The sequence below is a fragment of the Peromyscus maniculatus genome, chromosome 23 (genome assembly GCF_049852395.1).
Source record: "Peromyscus maniculatus bairdii isolate BWxNUB_F1_BW_parent chromosome 23, HU_Pman_BW_mat_3.1, whole genome shotgun sequence".
NCBI lineage: Eukaryota > Metazoa > Chordata > Mammalia > Rodentia > Cricetidae > Peromyscus > Peromyscus maniculatus.
Window position 1 is genome coordinate 27,822,624 of NC_134874.1, and position 19,961 is coordinate 27,842,584.

Here is a 19,961-nt window from a genome sequence, read left to right on the forward strand (position 1 = left end):
CGGGAGGCAGAGGCAGGCGGATCTCTGTGAGTTCAAAACCAGCCTGGTCTACAGAGCGATTTCCATGAAAGTCTCCAAAGCTACACAGAGAAACCCTGTCTTGGGGGGGGGGGCGATGCACAGACTCCAGGTAAAGGGCTCTCATGCCAGGACTGAGGGTCAGCGGTGTAGCAAGGCACTGGGATGGACCCCCTGAACATACTTCTCAAAAGCACAGGGTTTTGAAAAGCTTTATCCATTTATTCAGTTCAATCCAGAGCAACTGCCCCACACAGGACAGGCGTTAGCTACAGTGTCTTGCAGATAGAGTGACACAGAGTGAGTCTTGAGCCCTCTGGGCTCCTGTAGTTTGTTCTCAGTAGACCTTCCTGGAAGACACGAATCACGTTCTGCCTTTGAAGTTTCTTAACTAGAAACGCCTGAACTTGGAGACTTTGCGGTCAAGGGTACGGGGAGACCGTATGCCGAGTTGGGAAGGGTCATGGTGTGTCTGAGGACTCTGGTCCCTTGAGCACCAGAAAGGACTGCATCTTGGACAGATGAAATTAGGGCAAGCCTGTGCAGGCCCCAGGGGCCCCACTGTGGTTCTAGCCACGTGACTGGTTAGAACGAGATTTGAAATCAGGTTATGCCTCCAGAAAGCCAACTTCCAGCCCTCAGCCTGCCCTGCTGGCTTCTGACCCCATGCACAGTGAGGGCTCATCCCCCAACTCCTGACAAAGCTCCGAGACGGCCCTGCGACTCCTGCCCGCTGGGGACCCCATGGGCAGTCACCTCTGTTCACACACCAATGCCTGTCCCATGCCGTCACCTCTGTTTACACACCGATGGCTGTCCCATGCTTTGGCACTGGGAAGACTAAATGCGAGAGCCTGAGGAACTACAGGACTTATACAGAGCATTAAGTGCCGGGCATTCCAAGAGCTGAGGCACCAAATGGTCTCAGAAAATGGGCGGAAAGAACAGGCCCAATGTCCAACAGGAACCCCCTCTTTTTATTTTGTATGTGTGAATATGTACCCATGTGGGTGCCTGCAGAGGCCAGAAGAGGGCACTGGATCCTCTGGAACTTGAGTTACAGACAGTTGTGAGCTGCCCTATGTGCATGCTGGGAACTGAACTCTGGTCCTCTGCAAGAGCAGTAGGTGTTCCTAACCACTGAGCCATCTGCAGGCTCCCCTTTCTCCCCCCTCCCAACTTTTTGATATGGAGTCTGACCCGTCTAGGCTGGTCTTGAACGCCTGACCCTCCAGCCTTCACCTCCTGAATGCTGGGATTACAGATGTATCCCGCCATGTTTGGTTTATGTGGTTTGAGATCAAACCAGGGCTTCACGTATGCCAGGCAAACACTACAAACTGCGCTACATCCTCAGCCTTCAACACGGTGTTTCAAATGGTGCCCAGCAGCGGGAGATGCTCATTCCAAAAGACCATCTTGTCTTTTCTGTGCTGGGACACATGTCCTGTCTTAGAGTGATTCTAATATTCAATTATTTTTCTTACTAGGCTTTTCTGTGTGTAGGTCAGAGGATGGGGACTGAACTCACATCTCCAGGCTTGGTGGCAAGCGCCTTTACCCACTGCGCCATCTTGCCCACCCATGATTCTAGCGTTCTTCAGCAAAACAAACAAATCAAACTAAGCTGGCCTTCCCAAAGACGCCAGGAAAGCACAGAGGTCTGAGACCTCAAGGGGTCTCAAGACAGCTGTCTTGAGGAAGGGTGTTGAAGGACACACCTTTGAAAGACAGAGGGCACGTTCTTGGTTCACAGGACACCATGTCCTACTTCCCCAAAGATGTCACAGTTCACAAGGAAGATTCTCCACAAGGCTCCCTGGGGCTCCGTGTGTTGAAGTTTACGCTCCACAGTGTGACCCATTTCCAGAAACTGCAGACGGGCCCTCCCGGATCCCACAGCACCAAATCGAGGCTCCAGAGACGAGCTCTGGTAGGAAACGGAAGTGGTACTTGCAGGAGCCCAGTGGCCATTTACATCCAGAGGAAGAGATGGACGCCTTCTCTGGGTAACGCTGCAGAAATGGGTAAACATGGTGTCCCCGCAGTTCCCACGCAGGCTGCTGCTGTACTGCAGGGTATGGATGAAAACACCAGCTGGTCGGCCAGATGCCCGTCGGGACAATGCCAAACCCATGCACAGCTGTGCAAACGCGTGGGCCGCAGGGACCTGCACTGAGCGTCCCTGCGGGACCAGCGGCAGGGTGGTGAGGTCCCCTCTTCTCTGCAGTGGACGGGGCTTAGCATGAGGAATATCGGCCTAGGTTAGGCCCCTGCCCCAGCCACAGGCCAGGCCGGGCTCACCACCACGCTAAAACAGGAAGTCCCTTCCGGTTATCCTCTCAACAACATCTAGGGGCCACAGGCAGCAGGGAGCTGAGCTGGCTGGTCTCTGAGATGGTGCCCCAGATGGTGTTGACACAGTCCACAGGGGTGGCTGGCTCAGGCCAATTTTGTGGCTAAGAGGTGGACACCTCTGAATGGGAGAGCCTGCTGCATGGTGTGTGTGTGTGTGTGTGTGTGTGTGTGTGTGTGTGTGTGTGTGTCCATCTCTGACCTCAGTGAGCTGGTGGTGGTGGGCTCTAGGACATTTCTCCTCAACCCTGCCAGGCCTCCCACACTGGGTCATCTCTCTAGGACCAGATTCCAATAACAGTATGATACCTTTGTTGAGCTGCTGTGTGCCCCAGGATCCTGAACATCCCCATGATACTCTCCAGAGCTGGAGGAGAGGGCCAAGCTGAACTGTACAACTGTACATCAGTCACCACATCTCTGTGTGTCATTACGAGCCATGGTACCCTTCTGCCAGCCCTGGGTCCACCTCTGCCCTCTCTGGAAGCCTATTCTTGTGTGCGCGTGCGCGCGCATGTGTGTGTGTGTGTGTGAGTGTGTGTGTGCGCACGCGTGCGTGCGTGCGTGCGTGTGTGTGTGTGTGTGTGTGTGTGTGTGTGTGTTTTCACAGGCATGCACGCACGCGCGTGTGTTTGACAGTGTCTCATGTAGCCTCAAACTCACTATGTAGCGGAGGACGACTTCGAACTCCTGATCCTCCTTCCTCCGCCTCCCTAGAACTGGGTTGATCACACCTGGTTTATGCAGTGCTAGGATCAAACCCAGGGCTTCCTGCACACTAGGCAAGCGACTAACGGAGGGAGCCCCAGCCCTCCAGCCAGCCTTGGGAATTCAGTCCTGCCCTGCCAATCACAAGGTCCAGATGTCTGAGCTCTACCGTGACCTCTGGTGTGCTGGGACCCCTTCCCAGGACAAGGTGTTTCCAGCTTGTCCCTGATCCAGCAAGTCCCCAGGGCCATGGGATCATGTTTCTTCCTCTGGCCTCTGGGATACAATGGTTGGTGTTCCCTCTCCTTTAGACTCTTTTCCTCTGAGGAGTGTGGAAGCATCAGGCGGGGCAGCTTCTGTGATGTCTGCTTAGCAATCCACACCGTGGCTCTGGGGACGCCGGAGTGGTGGTTCTCATGAAGCCAGGGTTGGTCTGGCGGCCCCTTGGCTACTCCTACCAGCAGCGCGGTGGCTAACACCGCCTGAGGGTCACTGTCCTGTAGGCTGTGCCAAACAGCGCCGGCCTCGCTCACACCACCTGTAGGCTTCTCTCGTGCCCATCCAGCTGCACTTTGAGCTTGTGCAACTCCTCGATCTCACGGTTGTGGCGCTCGGTCTTATGCCGCACCAGGGAACGGTAGAAGTGAATAGTGAAGACCACGAAGATGAGGCCCACGGGTACCATGATGATGGTGGACACCAGCGCGGCCTGCCAGCCCGTGTACCGACCGGAGCCCGGCTGGGCCCAGGCATCCACTGGGAGGAACTTGATCCAGCAGAGCAGTACCACCTCAGCCAGGAAGAGCAGGATGCCCAGGACGGTTGAGAAGCCCCAGGCCAGCTCAATGTAAGGGTGCATGCGCTCGTGTGGGGACTCGCTGATGGAGTTGAGGTTGTGGATGTTGCTCACGGCTTCCACGTTGGGCAGGATGCACGTGCTGATGAGCAGAGCGAACAGGTGCACAGCCACCAGCACCGTGGTGCAGGCGCTGAAGGCGATGAGCAGGGGCTGCGGGTACTGGTACTGCGTCTCCAGCTGCACCTCCACCATGGCTACCTGTGGGCACAAGAGCGGCTGGGTCAGGTGGCCTGCCAGATGCACCCACCATGGCCATCAGTGGGGGGCAGCAGCGAGGGCTGGGCATTCTAGGCAGTGTTCTACCACTGAGCCACGCCCCAGCCCCTCACTGGGGGATTCTAGGCAGGTGCTCTACCACTGAGCCACACCCCAGTCCCTCACTGGGGGATTCTAGGCAGGTGCTCTACCACTGAGCCACACCCCAGCCCCTCACTGGGGGATTCTAGGCAGGGGCTCTACCACTGAGCTACACCCCAGCCCCTCATTGGGGGATTCTATTTGTTTTGTTGGTTTTGTTTGTTTGTTTTTCTATACATAGTTTCTCTGTGTAGCCCTGGCTGTCCTGGAACTCACTCTGTAGACCAGGCTGGCCAGGTGCCAATCCCCCTGCTTCTACTTCCTTACTGCTGATATCACAGGCATGTGCCATCAGGCTTGGCTTTTTAAAAATGATTTCTACCAGCCTGGGCTACAGAGTGAGTTCCAGGACAGGCTCCAAAGCTACACAGAGAACCCCTGCCTCAAAAAACCAAACAAAACCAAACAAAAAGATCTCTAAATGAATCCGGCACACAGAACACACAGGGGACCTGGAGCCTCAGCTCTTCGGGTGGCAGATATCTGCAGTCATCCGGGGACACTCCTCCATATATCTCAGGGGGATCTTAAAGCACGTCCCTCTCACACATCCCCCACATCCAGAACAGATCCAGTCAGCAGCACCATCCCTGGGCTGCTCTCGGGAGGGTGGAGTTCAGGCTGGCCAGGGATCCAGGACTCAGAGGAGCCTGTCCCAGGGAGCAAAGGGTTAAAAGCAGACTTGTCAAAGAAGCAGCCTGGGAGGGAGGAAGCGGGGAAGACGCTCAAGGGGGGTCCTCTGCCTGTGCCTCCTAGGTCTAAGCTATCCTCCGTGACGATGACGTCGACGATTGTGTGTGTGTGTGTGTGTGTGTGTGTGTGTGTGTGTGTGTGTGTGTGTGCCTGCCTGTGTGCATGAGGTCAGAGGAGAACTTGCACAGGTCGCTTCTCATCTTCTACAATGTGGGTTCCAAGGATCGAACTCAGGCCCATCGATCGGACTTGGCAGCACACGTCTCTGCCTGCTCTTGCAGCGTCTGAACATTCAAGTTGCTTTCCACCTCCCCGCAGGCATTTCGTGGTGAGCTGTAACAGCCCACTAGAGGAAACTTCCAGAAGAGAAGAGAAGAACACTGGGAAGCTTCTTAAATGTTACCTCCAAGTTGCTTCTAGAAGTATCTACCAGTCCCGGAGGGACCGCACCAACACAGTAGATGTGAGTTATTACTATGAAGAACAGTGGCCATAGCCACGCTGAGGCCACGCGCTATCTGGGCCATCGGGATGCCCCAGGCTTCCCCTCCAGGCCCCGTCAATGTACTCAAGACTGCCCCGAAGTCTAGACCGCCCTCCCCGTCTCCAGAATGCACACTCCCTGTCCGATCATTCTCGGAACCTGTCTGGAAATCTCACAAGTGGCGTAAGCTTTCGTTTGGGTGAGCGTTTTTGTTGGGTGAGATGCTATAAATTCTTCCAAAGTTTGGGAAGCCAAATGGTCTCAAGGCCTGGATCCAAACACGACAGCTGCTGATGGGAGTGAGCGCCAAGCCTGTGCCACACAGAGAAAGGGAACCATCTGTCTGGGGGAGGCGTGGCTCAGGGGTACAGTGCTTGTCTGGCAGACATACACAAGGCCCTGGGCTCCATCCTCAGCACCACACACACACACACACACACACACACACACACACACACACACACACACACACGGGGTGGGAGGAGAGAGAAGGAGCTGAGTGGTGTGTACCTTTAATCCAAACACTAGGGAGGCAGAGGGGGGAGGATCTGAGCTGGAGGCCAGCTTGGTCTACATAGTGAGTTCAAGGACAGCCTGTCTACACAGTGAGGCCCTGCCTGAAAATAAAAAATAAAAATAAAGAAAAAAAAATGCCCTAGACAATAAAAGGTCCAGAATCGGTTTCCAGTAACAAACAAACAACACAGAAAGAAAAACAAACAAAACAACAACAAAAAAAACCACACTCCAAGTATTGCTCAGAGGTGGGAGGTCTCTGCCCCAGCCTGTGTGGTCTGGTGTCGGGCTAGCAGGGTTCTCACTCTCCCAAATGTGGCCCACTCACAGCCAAGCAAGTTCTTCCCCTGCAGGGGCTTCCCACGTGGGATGCTGTTTATGGTAACAGAGGCTGTGGAAACAATTATTATTTGACTTAAAGAAACAAATCACTTCCTACCCAGTGGGACCCCAGCACAGAGAGCGAGGGAGGGCTTAATCCTTACGGCATGTCCTCCATGCCGATTCCACGCCCATTCCCGGTGGAACGTGGGGCAGGGACTTGTGAGTCCCTTGGGGCAGATTCAACTGACTTTTGTCCTGGGATGACTCAGAGATGGCGGCAGCCAGGAGCCAGGGCAGAAGCACGGCCACATTGTCACCAGGGGGAGGCCACATTTGGCCCGTGTCTACAACTCCAGCTGGGCTGGCTACCTGCCAGAGTTCCCTGAGTCCCCGCTCAAGTGCCTGGATTCCCAAGCCCATGGGTGAGGCCTGAGACAGGGCAAACAAAACACAAAATTTTCCAGTAAACCCTACTCATGAAGCTATTCTGTTTGTTTGTTTGTTTGTTTGTTTGTTTATTCCAGACAGGGTTTCTCTGTATAACAGCCATGGCTGTCCTGGAACTCACTCTGTAGCCCAGGCTGGCCTTGAACTCACAGGGATCCGCCTGCCTCTGCCTCTTGAGTGCTGGGATTAAAGATGTGCACCTCCACTGACGGGCTCTGTGTAGTTATTTTATTTATTTGTTTGGGTTTTGTTTGTTTGTATGTGTGTGTGTGTGTGTGTGTGTGTGTGTGTGTGTGCCCTGTGTGAGTGCCCACAAGCATGCTCATATGTGTGTTCATGTGGAGGCCACAGAGGACCCTCAGGATTTATTCCTCAAGTGACTATCCACCCCCTCCCCATTTTTTTTTTTTTTGGTGTGGTATATGTGAGTATATGCAAGTGTGTGTGTGTGTGTGTGTGTGTGTGTGTGTGTGTGTGTGTCCAATGTGTATGTCTGAGTGCAGGTCCACACGCACCGTGGAGGTCAGAGGATGACTTTCCATACTCAGATCTCTCCTTCCACTGTGGGCCCGTCCGCCCCCCACATCCGTCCGTCCGTCCGTCCATCCATCCCCCACCACCTCCCTCGGCTCCCTGCACTCACCATGGCAAAGCCGGAGAGGAGGGCGGAGGTCCGGCTGGAGGCTTTCAGCTTGGCCCTGCTCAGGTACAGCTTTCTCCAGGACAGCGCCTGCACCGAGTGGTGGTTGGAAGTGACCAGTTCCAGGTAGCTGCGTCGGACCCAGTCTCGGTAATCCATGCCCTTGTGGCCGGGCTCGGGGCAGGCAGGGTTGGAGGGGTCCATGGGCACATTGAGCTCTGCACTCATGGTGGGAACCAGGCTGGGGGAGGGAGAGACAGGACAGGTTGGAACATCTTTGGTCGTTCTTGTGCCCAAACCGGAAGAGGGCATGGGGCGTCCTTCTCTGTCACTCTGTCTATTCCTTGCAGGGTCTCTTTTTGAATTAAGGGTTCGCCTTCTCTCTGCTAAGCTGGAATCCAGCAAGCCCCAGTGTTCCTTCTGGCTCTGCCTTTCACAAAGATTGCGGCTACAGACACAACTTGTTAGGTGGGAGCTGAGATCTGAACTCTATTCCTCATGATTGAACAGCAAGCATTTTTTTTCACTCAATAACTACATTTATGCACAGAGAAACCCTGTCTCAAAAAACAAAAAACAAAACACAAAACAAAAATAATAACATTAATTGTATTGATTTATTACATTCGTGATATTATGTCCTGATACTACTGTCCGTTTGTGGGGCTTTTCCATCACACAAAACAGAGACTCTATACTTAGGAAATCATTGCTCTATATTCCTTTCTTCTCCATCTTGAGATAACGTCTAATCTTTCTGTCTCTATGAAGTGAACCAAGCATTCTTGATGCTGGGACCACTTACCAGCCCTGTGTTCTGTTTTTAATTTTGTCTACCGTTTTAAGAAAAAAAAAGATTTATTTGTTAGCTGGGCGGCAGTGGTGTACACCTTTAATTCCAGCACTTGGGAGGCAGGAGGATCTCCGAGTTCCAGGCCAGCCTGGTCTACAGAGTGAGTTCCAGGAAAGCCAGGGCTGCACAGAGAAATCCTGTCTCAAAAAACCAAAACCAGGCCGGGCGTTGGTGGCGCACGCCTTTAATCCCAGCACTCGGGAGGCAGAGCCAGGCGGATCTCTGTGAGTTCGAGGCCAGCCTGGGCTACCAAGTGAGCTCCAGGAAAGGCGCAAAGCTACACAGAGAAACCTTGTCTCGAAAAACCAAAAAAAAAAAAAAAACCAAAACAAAAACAAAACAAAACAAACAAACAAAAAAAAAAAAACCCGCCCAACCTAAAGCGTGTGCATATGTGTCCCTGTGCATTTGTTAGTGTGTGTACAAGTGAATGAGTGTGGTACATGCATACAAAAGCCAGAGGTTGACACTGGGTGTCTTCAATCACTCTTCACCTTTTTTTTTTTTTGAGAAAGGGCCACTCATTGTATCTGGAGTTCACCAATTTGGCTAAACTGGCTGTCTGTCCAGCCCCAGAGATCCCCCTGCCTCCACCTCCCCAGCACAGGATCACAGGCGCATGCTGTCTCGCATAGCTTTCCGTGGGTGCTGGGAACCGGACTTAGGCCTTCGCTCACATGGCGAGCACTTTGTGACTGAGCCTTTCCCCAGCCTGTGTTGTTTTCAGATAATGACTCGCCACGCAGGCTAGGCTGGCCTCAGACTCATGACCCTGTCTCGGCATCTCGAGTGCTGGAATTCCAGGCCTACACCACTATGCACGTGTAGAGGCATGGGTTCTAAAGGCAGCTTGTGGGGGGGGGGGCCTGGTCTCTAAGGCAGTCTGCAAGAAAGAACACAGGGCCGTCTGCAGAAGAGCAGGGTCAGACATGCAGCACCGGGCCCCACCATGGCCAAGCTGTTCTCTGAAAAGTTGGATCTCCCTCCCTCCCGATACTCAGGACAGAGCCTATTGGTGTGACTAGAATGTAAAGGTTGACAGAACGTACCCATGACCCCTGTGACTGGCATTGTCTTCAGGGAACAGGGAACTGTCACGTTTAGGAAGAGCTAGGGGTTGGCGGTGGGGAAGGGACTGCGGTAGAGCGCTGCCTGGAATCCACATCGATTACTGCCAGAGTCTAAACAAGTGCTCTGCCCCTAAGTTATGCCTTAGCCCTCACTGGGGACTCTAGGTATATGTATATGGCTGTCACACCCCAGCCCTCACTGGGGGAGTCTAAGCAAGCATGAGTTACACTTTCTGCTCAAACTCTCCTCTCTCTCTCTCTCTCTCTCTCTCTCTCTCTCTCTCTCTCTCTCTCTCTCTCTCTCTCTCTCTCTCCTCTCTCTCCCCCTTCCTCACGAGTGTTTGCTAGCACATGCATCTGTGCATCATGTGCATACATGGCGCCCGCGGAGGCCAGAAGAGGCCAGATGGCTGTGAGCTGCCATGTGGGTGCTGAGAATCAAACCAGACCCTCTGGAAGAGCAGCCAGGGTCTTCACCGAACCGTCTCTCCGGCCCCTCTGCTCCCTTTTTTACTTAAAAAAAAAAAAAAAAAAAAAAAAAAAAAAAAGAAAAAAAAAAAAAAACATTTTTATTTTGAGACAGTTTTGATAAATTACTCAGGTTGATCCTCCTGCCTCAGCTTCTGGAGTACACGGGATTGCAGGCCTGCCCACCAGACCCAGCTACTTCCTGGACGCTTGAACACATTTCCCCTTAGACCTAAAACTACTTGCACTGTGAGGGCGGGGCCGGCACTACTAGCTTCTCAAATCTAATCTTAAACGTGGTAAACCACCTCCCAAACCCACAGTTACTTTCTAAGTTGAGCCACACCCAGGCTGCAGTGGAAACCTTTAGCCAAAGGAAAAACGAGAGTGGGTTGAGGCAGGAGGATGTCAAGTTGACGGCCATGCTGTGCCATGAGGTATGGTTGTGTGTGTATGTGTGTGTGCACACGTGTGTATGTGCACATGTGCATGTTTGTGTGTGTGTATGCACGTGTGTGTTTGTGCATGCACGTGTGGGGGGGCAGGGGGACATCAGGTGACTTCCTCTATTGTTTTTCACCTTAATTTTTGAGACAGACTCTCAAGTTCCCAGGGCGCTCCCTCCCTCTGCCCCGCCATGCTGGGATCACAGGCAGGTGCTCATGGCCAGCTTTTAGATAGGCCCTGGGGATTTGAACTGGGGTCCTCTTGCTTTCCTAGCAAGTGCTCTTCTTAACTGAGCCATCTCTTTAGCACCTGAACTGGACTGCGCGGGAGACCCCGGATCAGGGGCAGAGGGAGGGCCGGCCGGACGGCTCTGCAGTCTTGACACTAAGCCTGATGCCCTGAGTTTGATCCTGGAATCTACATTGTGGGAGGAGAGAACACATTCCCACCAGTTCCCTCTGACTCCGCACATGCCCTATGGGATGTGCATTTTTACATGTACACAAAACAAAGAAATGTACAAGAACTGTGTTTTAAGAGGAGCCCGGCCAGGGTTACATAGCGAGACCCTGTCTCAAAAATCCAAAGTGTGTGGGGGGAGTGTGGGAAGAAGGAGGGAGTGGGGAAAAGAGAGAGAATCCATCAACTGAACTGAGCATGCGTGATTTTGACAGTGTCTTTATGTTCCCAGCTGTCCGGGAACTCACTCTGTAGACCATGCTGGCTTCAATCAAACTCAGAGATCCGCCTGCCTCTGTCTCCTGAGTGCTGGGATTAAAGGTGTGCTCCACCATACCCTGCATGCTTTAAAGAGACACACAGATCAAAGGTCTCTAGGCTCATTCCTAGCCGACTTTGGGGCCGGCAATAGCGTGGAATGAAGCTCGGGTGTGATCTGTTAAGATGTATGACATGGGCTGGAGAGATGATGCCGCGGTTAAGAGCACACACTGCTCCTCCTGAGGACCCGGGTTCAACTCCTAGCACCCACAACAGGCGGCTTACAACTGCCTGTAACCCCGGGGGAGTCTGACCTCTGTGGGCACTTGCATTCATGTGCATACACCGTCCCCATACACATAATTAAAATAATAAAAATAAATCTTAAAAAAAAAAAAGATGTATGACTCTAACCAAATCCCCGCTAATTCTGAGGCAGTCCAGTCCCTTTCAGTCAGGGTAGCCTGTGGCAGCACTCCAGGGGGGATCCAGCTGGGTAATCTCCTGAGGACAAGCCTGAAGGGCAGAGGCACCATGGGGCTGGCTGGGCATCAGACAATAACTCTTGTGTTCAGAGCCAGCGGCCCACGGAAAGCCTAAGGGTGTTAGAGCACAGCCGGGCGGGCTGTGGTACAGCCTTGTCATCCCAGCATGGGGGCTGAGTCAGGAAGAGCGAGAGCTTCAGACCAGTGTGGGCTGCAGGGTGAGAGTGTGTGTGTGTGTGTGTGTGTGTGTGTGTGTGTGTGTGTGTGTGTGTGTCTGTGTGTGTCTGTGTGTCTATGTGTGTGTGTGTGTGTGTGTGTCTGTGTGTGTGTGTGTCTGTGTGTCTGTGTGTGTGTGTCTGTGTGTGTGTCTGTGTGTGTCTGTCTGTCTGTGTGTGTCTGTGTGTGTGTGTCTGTGTGTGTTTGTGTGTGCGCGTGTGTGTGTGTGTGTCTGTGTGTGTGTGTGTCTGTGTGTATGTGTCTGTGTGTGTGTGTGTGTGTGTGTGTGTGTGTGTGAAGACAGGGAGGGCGGGAAGGAGGGAGGGGGAAAGAACATGCGCCAGTGAGATGGCTCTGTGGGGAAAGGTGCTTGCCACCAACCCAGGGACCAGAGTTCGATCCCCTGGGGCCCACACACTGACTCCTGCAAGTCGTCCTCTGAGCCTGACAGGAGCGCTGTGGCATAAACCAAAATAAATAAAATACAATTTAAAAGAGAGAAAGCAGAGAAAGAAAGACAGCGAGACAGACAGAGAGAGAATAAGAAACAAACCATTAGGACAGGAGTCCAGGGTCCCATGAGATGCTGGGGTGTCTGTGAGGGTCAGCAGTGATGGAAGTGCCCCCCCCCCAGTCAATACCGAAAAGGACCGCAGAGGAAGAGAGGAGTTGGGAAGGGTCCCTCTGTCTTCCTCCTTGTTCTTAGGCAAGCCAAAGAGCCTCGGCTATTCCCGGCCAACCAAAAGGGTCCTCGGGGACAGTTCTGTGTTCTTGTCTCCCTAGGGAGCAGCAAGTGACTCCATTTACTTCTTGTTGTTTTTGTACATGTATGGAAGAGACTGATTCTGGCTAGCCTAGCCTCCTTTGCTATGTAGACCACGAAGATCTGCCATCTCTGGCCCTGAGTGCTGGGATGACGGCCGGTGCCACCACACCTGCCTTCTGGGCCTGTTTATAGGAATGACAACTTGAGGACTAGGGTCACATGTCACCCACACCTGCAGCTAGTGTGGGAGCCCATTTTCAGGTTTCTGTACCCAGCAGGTCTGCCTAGAGAGGACGATTGGACCATGGGCCTGAGTGTGGGTGTTTTGTACCTAGCCAGGGGGAGGCCTTTGCTCCACCCCTTGGCATTGTTATAAATAGACCTTTGGGATAAAGTTCTGGGCCGGTGGGTAAGGATCCAGGCCCACCCGAGTCTATCCTGTGTTTTCTCTCTGTTTCTCTAACTGAGTCTCTTATCCCCATTCCTCAAGAGTCCTGGGGTAAATAAATAAATGTGGGGGCTGGTCCCCCACAAGCTGGCAGCACTGTGGCCAATTACCTCCTCAAGTATGTCTCCTCCCTTGGAGGAGATTCAGACAAACACTTCTCACCACTCCATGGGTCAGCTCCAAATGACTGAATATGTCACAATTTGTAAATGAACCCCCCCCAATACAGCACAGAACAAAGCCTGAAGTCTGGAGGAATAGTACAGAGAGGGCTGTGAAAAGCAATCCCCAGTGAGGGGCTGGGGTGTGGTCAGTGGTAGAGCACCTGCCTAGAATCCCCCAGTGAGGGGCTGGGGTGTGGCTCAGTGGTAGAGCCCCTGCCTAGAATCCCCCAGTGAGGGGCTGGGGTGTGGCTCAGTGGTAGAGCCCCTGCCTAGAATCCCCCAGTGAGGGGCTGGGGTGTGGCTCAGTGGTAGAGCCCCTGCCTAGAATCCCCCAGTGAGGGGCTGGGGTGTGGCTCAGTGGTAGAGCCCCTGCCTAGAATCCCCCAGTGAGGGGCTGGGGTGTGGCTCAGTGGTAGAGCACCTGCCTAGAATCCCCCAGTGAGGGGCTGGGGTGTGGCTCAGTGGTAGAGCCCCTGCCTAGAATCCCCCAGTGAGGGGCTGGGGTGTGGCTCAGTGGTAGAGCCCCTGCCTAGAATCCCCCAGTGAGGGGCTGGGGTGTGGCTCAGTGGTAGAGCCCCTGCCTAGAATCCCCCAGTGAGGGGCTGGGGTGTGGCTCAGTGGTAGATCACCTGCCTAGAATCCCCCAGTGAGGGGCTGGATCCCCAGCATGGCATAAAACTGGATAGAATGATGTACATTTAAAATCCCAGCACTAGGGAGATGCAGGCAGGGGGATTAGGAGTTCAAGGACAACTTTTCAAGCTCAGCCTGGACTGTGGGAGATCCTGTCTCAAAATAAAAACAAAACCGAAACAAAACTCAAACAAACAAAAATTGTGGGGAGCCAAGGAAGCCTTGAGTGAGTGTGTAAGGAGTTGATGAAGTCCTGAGTGAACACACTTTATTAACAAGGGCCATGGCCTCCGACCCGTGGGAACTGGCCAAACCTCCCTCCAGGTGAAGCTCAGAGGCATGGCCATGCCTTTTCTGGACCAAGTAGAGTGTTTACAAATGACTAACTAGGGTGCAAAAACTGGCAACTGCAGCTTCCTCCTCCAGGATGACTGCGACCTGGGAGGTGCCAGGTGACCCCACCCTTGATACCCTGGGTAGGGGGCAGAGTCAGGTTGGGGCTGCCGGCCACTTCCCAGGTCCTGCAGCTTTAGGAACTTCCCTGAGGAAGGAGGCAGAGATACATGTGGCTGCACCCCTACAGAGACATCGTACTGAGACAAAGCCCTCTCCTTGTGCTGTACATAATAAACTCACCGAGGGTCCAGGATGCTGCGCAGTTAGTACTGCTCTGTCAGAGTGAGTGCGGCCTGCCTGACCCCAGCTTTCCTGAACCTGGATCTCTGTGTCTGTCCCTTCATTCTCTTGTTTCTCCAGTCAGGTTTCCAGGACCAACCCATGCAGGATGAGGTGAAAAACCAAACCAAAGAACAACCCTACAAGAGAATGAATCTCTATCTTCAAAGAACCCACTGCCCCAAAGGGGAGCCAGACAAGCCGGAAACACTCTTATTCAGTCAGCTACCTGCTTCAGCGGTCAGGGGAAAACTGAAGGGCTGGCTGCCTGTCACATACAGACCCATGTTAGGACAGTCACACAAGGGTAGAAAAGACAATGTGGCACAGACAGACCCTTTGGGCACTGGAGAGACCGGTCAGCGGGTAAAAGCATATACTACTGCAGGGGACCAGAGTTAGCTTTTCAGTATTCAAATCAGACAGCTTACAACTACCTCTAAGTCCAGCGCTAGGAGGTCTGATGCCCTCTAGTGGCCTCCAAAGGTACCTGCACTCATGTGCACATGCCCCCCCCCCCCATACACATATAAGCAAAAAATAAAAAATAAGGTCTGGAGAGATGGCTCAGAGGTTAAGAGCACTGACTGCTCTTCCAGAGGTCCTGAGTTCAATTACCAGCAACCACATGGTAGCTCACAACCATCTGTAACGAGATCTGGTGCCCTCTTTTAGCCTGCAGGCATACATGCTGTATACATAATAAATAAATCAATCTTAAAAAAAAAAAGCTGAGGTTGGGAATTAAAAAAATAAATAAAAAATAAAATCTCAAGCAAACAAACAAAACCAAAACCAGGTCTTCCATCCAAGACAAAATGCCGCCCACATGGAGGGTTCTGAGAGGCAGGAAGATGAAGCCATGTTTAGGAAGGCTAGCATCCTCCAGAGGGTGAGGCAGGAAGGTCGGTTGCTTGAAGGACAAGGCGATGGAAGACTCTTGGGGCCTGGGACAGCAGTTCAGGGCTAGTTATGGATAGACCGTAGGACCATAGTGGGCTTTCTCCAGCCATGCTAGGGCATGGGGACATGGTGGGAGACGGGGATGGGAACAGTCACTGTCCATAGTTACTCTTTGGGATAGACTACCTTTCACCCAGTGAAATGGCTTGTGGAGGGGCTGGATGGATGACTCAGCCATGAAGAGCACTGGCTGCTCTTCCAGAGGACCTAGGTCCCGTTCCCAGCACCCACATGGTGGCTCACGACCATCTATGACTCCAGTCCCAGGGGATCCAAGGATGGGAAGGATCCATGAGGCAGAGAAGACGGTGACCCAGGGGACCACAACTGAGGAAGTCCCAGTCTGAGAGTGTGGCTGAGCTAGGTAGCCCCAGGGTGATGAGGGGTGGGCATGAAGAGCTGCCTGCCTCCAGCTGAGTCTCCAGACAGACCTGCAGGTCCTATGTTGAGCCACCCACCACTGTGATTAGCCCAGGGGTTTTAAATCCATTTTTCCCCTTCCTTCTTACTGTTTTTTTTTTTTTTTTTTTAAATAGGGTCTCATATAGCCCAAGCTGGCTTCCAACCCAAAATGTAACCAAGGATAGCCCTGAACTCTGGGTGCTCCTGTCTCCGCCTCCAAGTGCCACAATTACTTGCTTGGTTTACATGGTGCTGGGGACTGAACTCAGGGCTTCCTGCATGCTAGGCAAATAGTCTCTAATTGAGTTATGTCTACAGCTCCCACCTGACCCCCTTTCTGCTGTTGGCTTTGTTTTGAGGTTTGCTGTGTAGCCCAGGCTGACTTGGAACTTGGGACTGTCCTGCCTCATCTCCTGAGTACCGGGATCACAGGCACAGTGCCCTCGGCCCCACCTCAAATCCATTCCTTATACTCCTGGGGCCTATCTTGGTCCAACCCTTGCCCTGTGGGGAGGGGCAGAGTCTGGCCTGCACACTGCCAGCTCAGGCTGGGGGGGGAGCGCGGAGTGAGACAAGATGGAGCCCACATTTCTGTGACAGCACCAGCTCGAAGAACTGCTAGGCAGTCTGAAGCTTTTTTTTTTTTTTTTCTTAAATAAAGAGCAGGAGAAAGATGAGGTCTTGTAGGGAGACACCGTGAGACTGCTAGACAAGCGTTCTCTCGTCAGGTGTGTTTGAAGCGGTCCAGGCAGCAGGCTATGGAGTCGGCCTGTTTTAACTTCCTCTAAACATCTGGGGCACGGGAAATGTCTGCTGTCACCCGCGCGCCTGAGAGGTGCAGCGGCCTGCCAGAATCAGCCACCTGCATCCCTGCCCCTTACTTTAGGGAAGTCCCTGCGAGTGCAGGACCTGAGAATCAGCGGGCAGCCCCGAGCTCCCAGTCCCCTGACACTGCACCCTACTAAGGGTATCGGGATTAGGGTCAAGAGGCCACCCCGTCTGCCCCTCGGTCCTCCTGTCCCTTCCTCTCCATCCTATGCCTGCCCACGAAGAAGCTCCGTCTCCTCCCCGTTCAGTGTCCCTGATCCAATTCCTCTGCGCGCCCTTATCTGGGACCCTCTCGTGTCCCCTTCAGACTCTTCCGAGACAAAAGAAGGATGAACGTCCCCTCCACCGCCCCGGCACTCACCCTGGCTCCCAATCCCTCCGTGCTTGGCTCCAGCTCCCAGCTCCTGGCCCGTGGCTGGCGTCTGTGTTGCGGCCGGGTGGCCCTGCGGCCGGGCCAGGGCGGAGGACCGGCCCCCTCCCTCTTTCCGCCCGCAGCCGCTGCCTAGGCAACCGTGCGCCGCCGTCACGTGACCCACCCGTGGGTCCCGCCGCGGACCATGTGACCTGGAGAGCTGGGTGGGGACATACCTCTCCTCCAAGATCTAGGGGGTCTTCGCCCCAGCAAAGTGCGGTCATCCCCGTGGGGCCCAGGTGGGTGGGTCAGAGCGTGGGAGAGCGCCCGCTCCTAGCAGAGTGACACCAGGGGATGCCCAGCATCTGTCGCTGGCAGCAGGGAGAGGTGGGGACAGGGCGAGAACACTGCAGAGCGGGAAGAGGGGTGCAACATGGCTCAGCTTGGCTACGTCCTGGTTTACCCAGGTTGTGCTGTGACACCATGCACAGAGCTACTGTGGTCACCTGGGTGGCTCCTGATTCCAGCAGGAAGCGTGAGGACCAGACAGTGCCCGTGTAAGGGACATGCACTAACTGCTGAGCTCTGGGCACTTCATGGATGGCAGAGAAGGGTCGTTTGGACGCCGAGGTGGGGCACGCCCTTCCACTCCCTGCTGTCGTCACCCCCACTCCTGTCCTTGCTGGTTCGGAAGTCTGGGGTTTTACAACCGAGAAACGCAAACAGGAACGGTCTCAGCAGGAAGTGCACACTAGGTAACTCTGAGAAACAAGAAGGGTGCGCACCATCACCCAGGTGGGTGCCTCGTGGGCCCTCAGAGTGCTTCCTATTTGCTTGGTAGGCTGCTGCTGCGCGCTCTCTCTAGGATTTTTCCATCTGTCGCAACAGCACTGGACTGTGACACATTTACCCAAAGGAAGGAAAAATTCCACTCGTGTCCAGGTTTCCTGACAACTGGGAGAGTAAGGATGTTGTTGATATCAGTTTTGACTTGAGTGGCGGAGCCCATTCACTCAGGGCAGGGGAAGCCCTGCCTCCTTCCTGGGGCTGACCCACCAGCTGCTCCTGCCCCAGCTCCACTTCATCTCTCAAGGCAACTATCAGGCGACTGGCAGACCTCAAGTTTGAGCAAATGAAAACAGGAAGGAGACATCTGGTAAACTCCAGCCGTTGCATCATGGATGACATTCTTTTGACACCGGGTTTTTTGCTTATTGCGGTTATTAGGAGGCCTGACTTTGGAGGAGGACTTTCCAGGCCAGGCTGTAAGGCTCCTCCACCGCCAGCACAATTATCTGGCATGCCTGGGCAAAAATGAAATGCCAACTGTAATTACCAGCCCTCTTAGGAGCCATTTTCTAACCAAACTTAGGCAATAGCACTTAATGTTGTTTGGTTTACTTTGTCCCTAGAATGAAGGGCGCCATGATGTCATGGTGAAAGCAGAGCCCCGGCAGTTGGAGGGTCCCAGGGAGCTGAGGAAGACTTACACGTTCAGGTCCGGACGCAGGGGCTCTCCGCAGGGCGCTGCCTTGCTACCTGGGCTGTCTGCCTGGAGTTGGTTAGTCTTGGCAAGTTACTTCCTTTACTTAGAAAAGTTTAATTACACTTTTATTTATTTAGTGGGGGTGGGGGTGTGCCCCAGCACACACGTGGAGGTCAGAGGACAACTTGTAGGAGTCAGTTCTCTACTTCCACCGTGTGGACTGAACTCGGGTGTCAGGCTTGCCAGCCAGGGCTGTTCAGCGGCCGAGCCATCTTGCTGGCCCCTGTACTTTTTCTAGAGGCTCAGCCAGCCTGTCTTTGAACACCAATTCTTGGACACACATAATGAAGGTATACAGTATATTCTCCCCCAATCACACAGTCTCCGAGTTGGTGTGGCCAGCATGTCCAGGCCCCTGGCTCCTCACTGCCCCTGTCACTCATGGCCTAACTGGTGTGTTCCCCTATCACAGTCTACTGTAAAAATTTAATAGCCAACATCCTAATACATTGGTCAGACTTCTGCAGTTTACCAGAATGCCTGAGACTTCGTTATAAAGACAAGAAGTTTATTTGGTTTACACTTGTGGAGACAGGTTCTAGCAGCATGGGGGGATGCTCCCCGGACTGCCCCACATGGTAGGGATGTGCACCCACCATCCTGTGGTCTCTCTCCTCCTTATAAAGCCACCAGGGTGCAATTGGAGTGGCTTCACCCTAATGACCTAATCACCCCCCAAAGGCTCCACCTCTGAACCCCCTCTGAACACATAGGTAAGTTCCCACCCTCATAATGCTATTAAGATTTGGGGGATCACGCCAGGCAGTGTTGGTGCATGCCTTTAATCCCAGGACTTGGGAGGCAGAATTGGGAGAATCTCTGTGAGTTCGAGGCCAGCCTGGTCTACAGAGGGAGATCCAGGACAGGCTCCAAAACTACACAGAGACACCCCTGTCTCGAGGGGAAAAAAAAAAACGGAAAAAGATTTGGGGGATCAAACTGCTGAGATGATGGGGGCAGCAAATCATATTACTTACTCTGACCTTCCTTGTTTACAACCCCACCAATCCTCTTCCTGGGTCTTGCTGAGACCCACCCTTCTCTTCCCCTCCTTTCCTCCGGGCTGGGGACCTTCCAGCACCTTCTTAACCTCTGACCTTCACCTCCCCCCACCTCACTTCTTAGCAGGGCTGCCCCCCTCCGCCTCCACCCTTGGCAGTCTACCGGCCAGCCGTTCAAAGAGCCACGGTCTCTCAGTGATGTCACATGGAGTTTTTGTGGTTTTGAGACAGGTTCTCTCATGTGGCCCAGGCTAGCCTCGAACTTGCTATGTAGTTCTTTGAATTCCTGATCTTCCGCTTCTCAAGGGCCAGACTTATAGGCATGTCCTGCCATGGCTGGTTTATTTGGTCCTGGAGATGGAACCCAGGGCTTCATGCAGGCAGGCACTCTACCAAATAATTACATCCTCAGACCCTTCATTGTTCCCATCTATGATTTTTTTTTCTTCAAGACAGGGTTTCTCTGTGTATCCCCAGCAGTCCTGGAATGCACTCTGTAGCCCAAGCTGGCCTCAAACTCACA

General features: G+C 53.4%; 1 protein-coding gene across 3 annotated transcripts; it reads right to left on the reverse strand.

Moving 5' to 3' along the window:
- Positions 1 to 219: 219 nt before the first annotated feature.
- On the reverse strand, positions 220 to 18,427 carry Orai2 (ORAI calcium release-activated calcium modulator 2). Of its 3 annotated transcripts, none has more exons than XM_076560084.1 (3): positions 18,382 to 18,427; positions 7,405 to 7,642; positions 220 to 4,138 (listed from the first exon to the last, which is right to left on the reverse strand). In XM_076560084.1, the coding sequence occupies exons 2-3, from the start codon at positions 7,627 to 7,629 to the stop codon at positions 3,611 to 3,613; spliced, it is 753 nt and encodes a 250-aa protein (XP_076416199.1). In that variant the 5' UTR covers positions 7,630 to 7,642; positions 18,382 to 18,427; the 3' UTR covers positions 220 to 3,610. The 3 variants fall into 3 exon arrangements, with proteins under 3 accessions (XP_076416199.1, XP_076416200.1, XP_006971328.1); XM_076560085.1 differs by lacking the exon at positions 18,382 to 18,427 and adding an exon at positions 17,128 to 17,216; XM_006971266.4 differs by lacking the exon at positions 18,382 to 18,427 and adding an exon at positions 16,901 to 17,077.
- Positions 18,428 to 19,961: the final 1,534 nt, after the last annotated feature.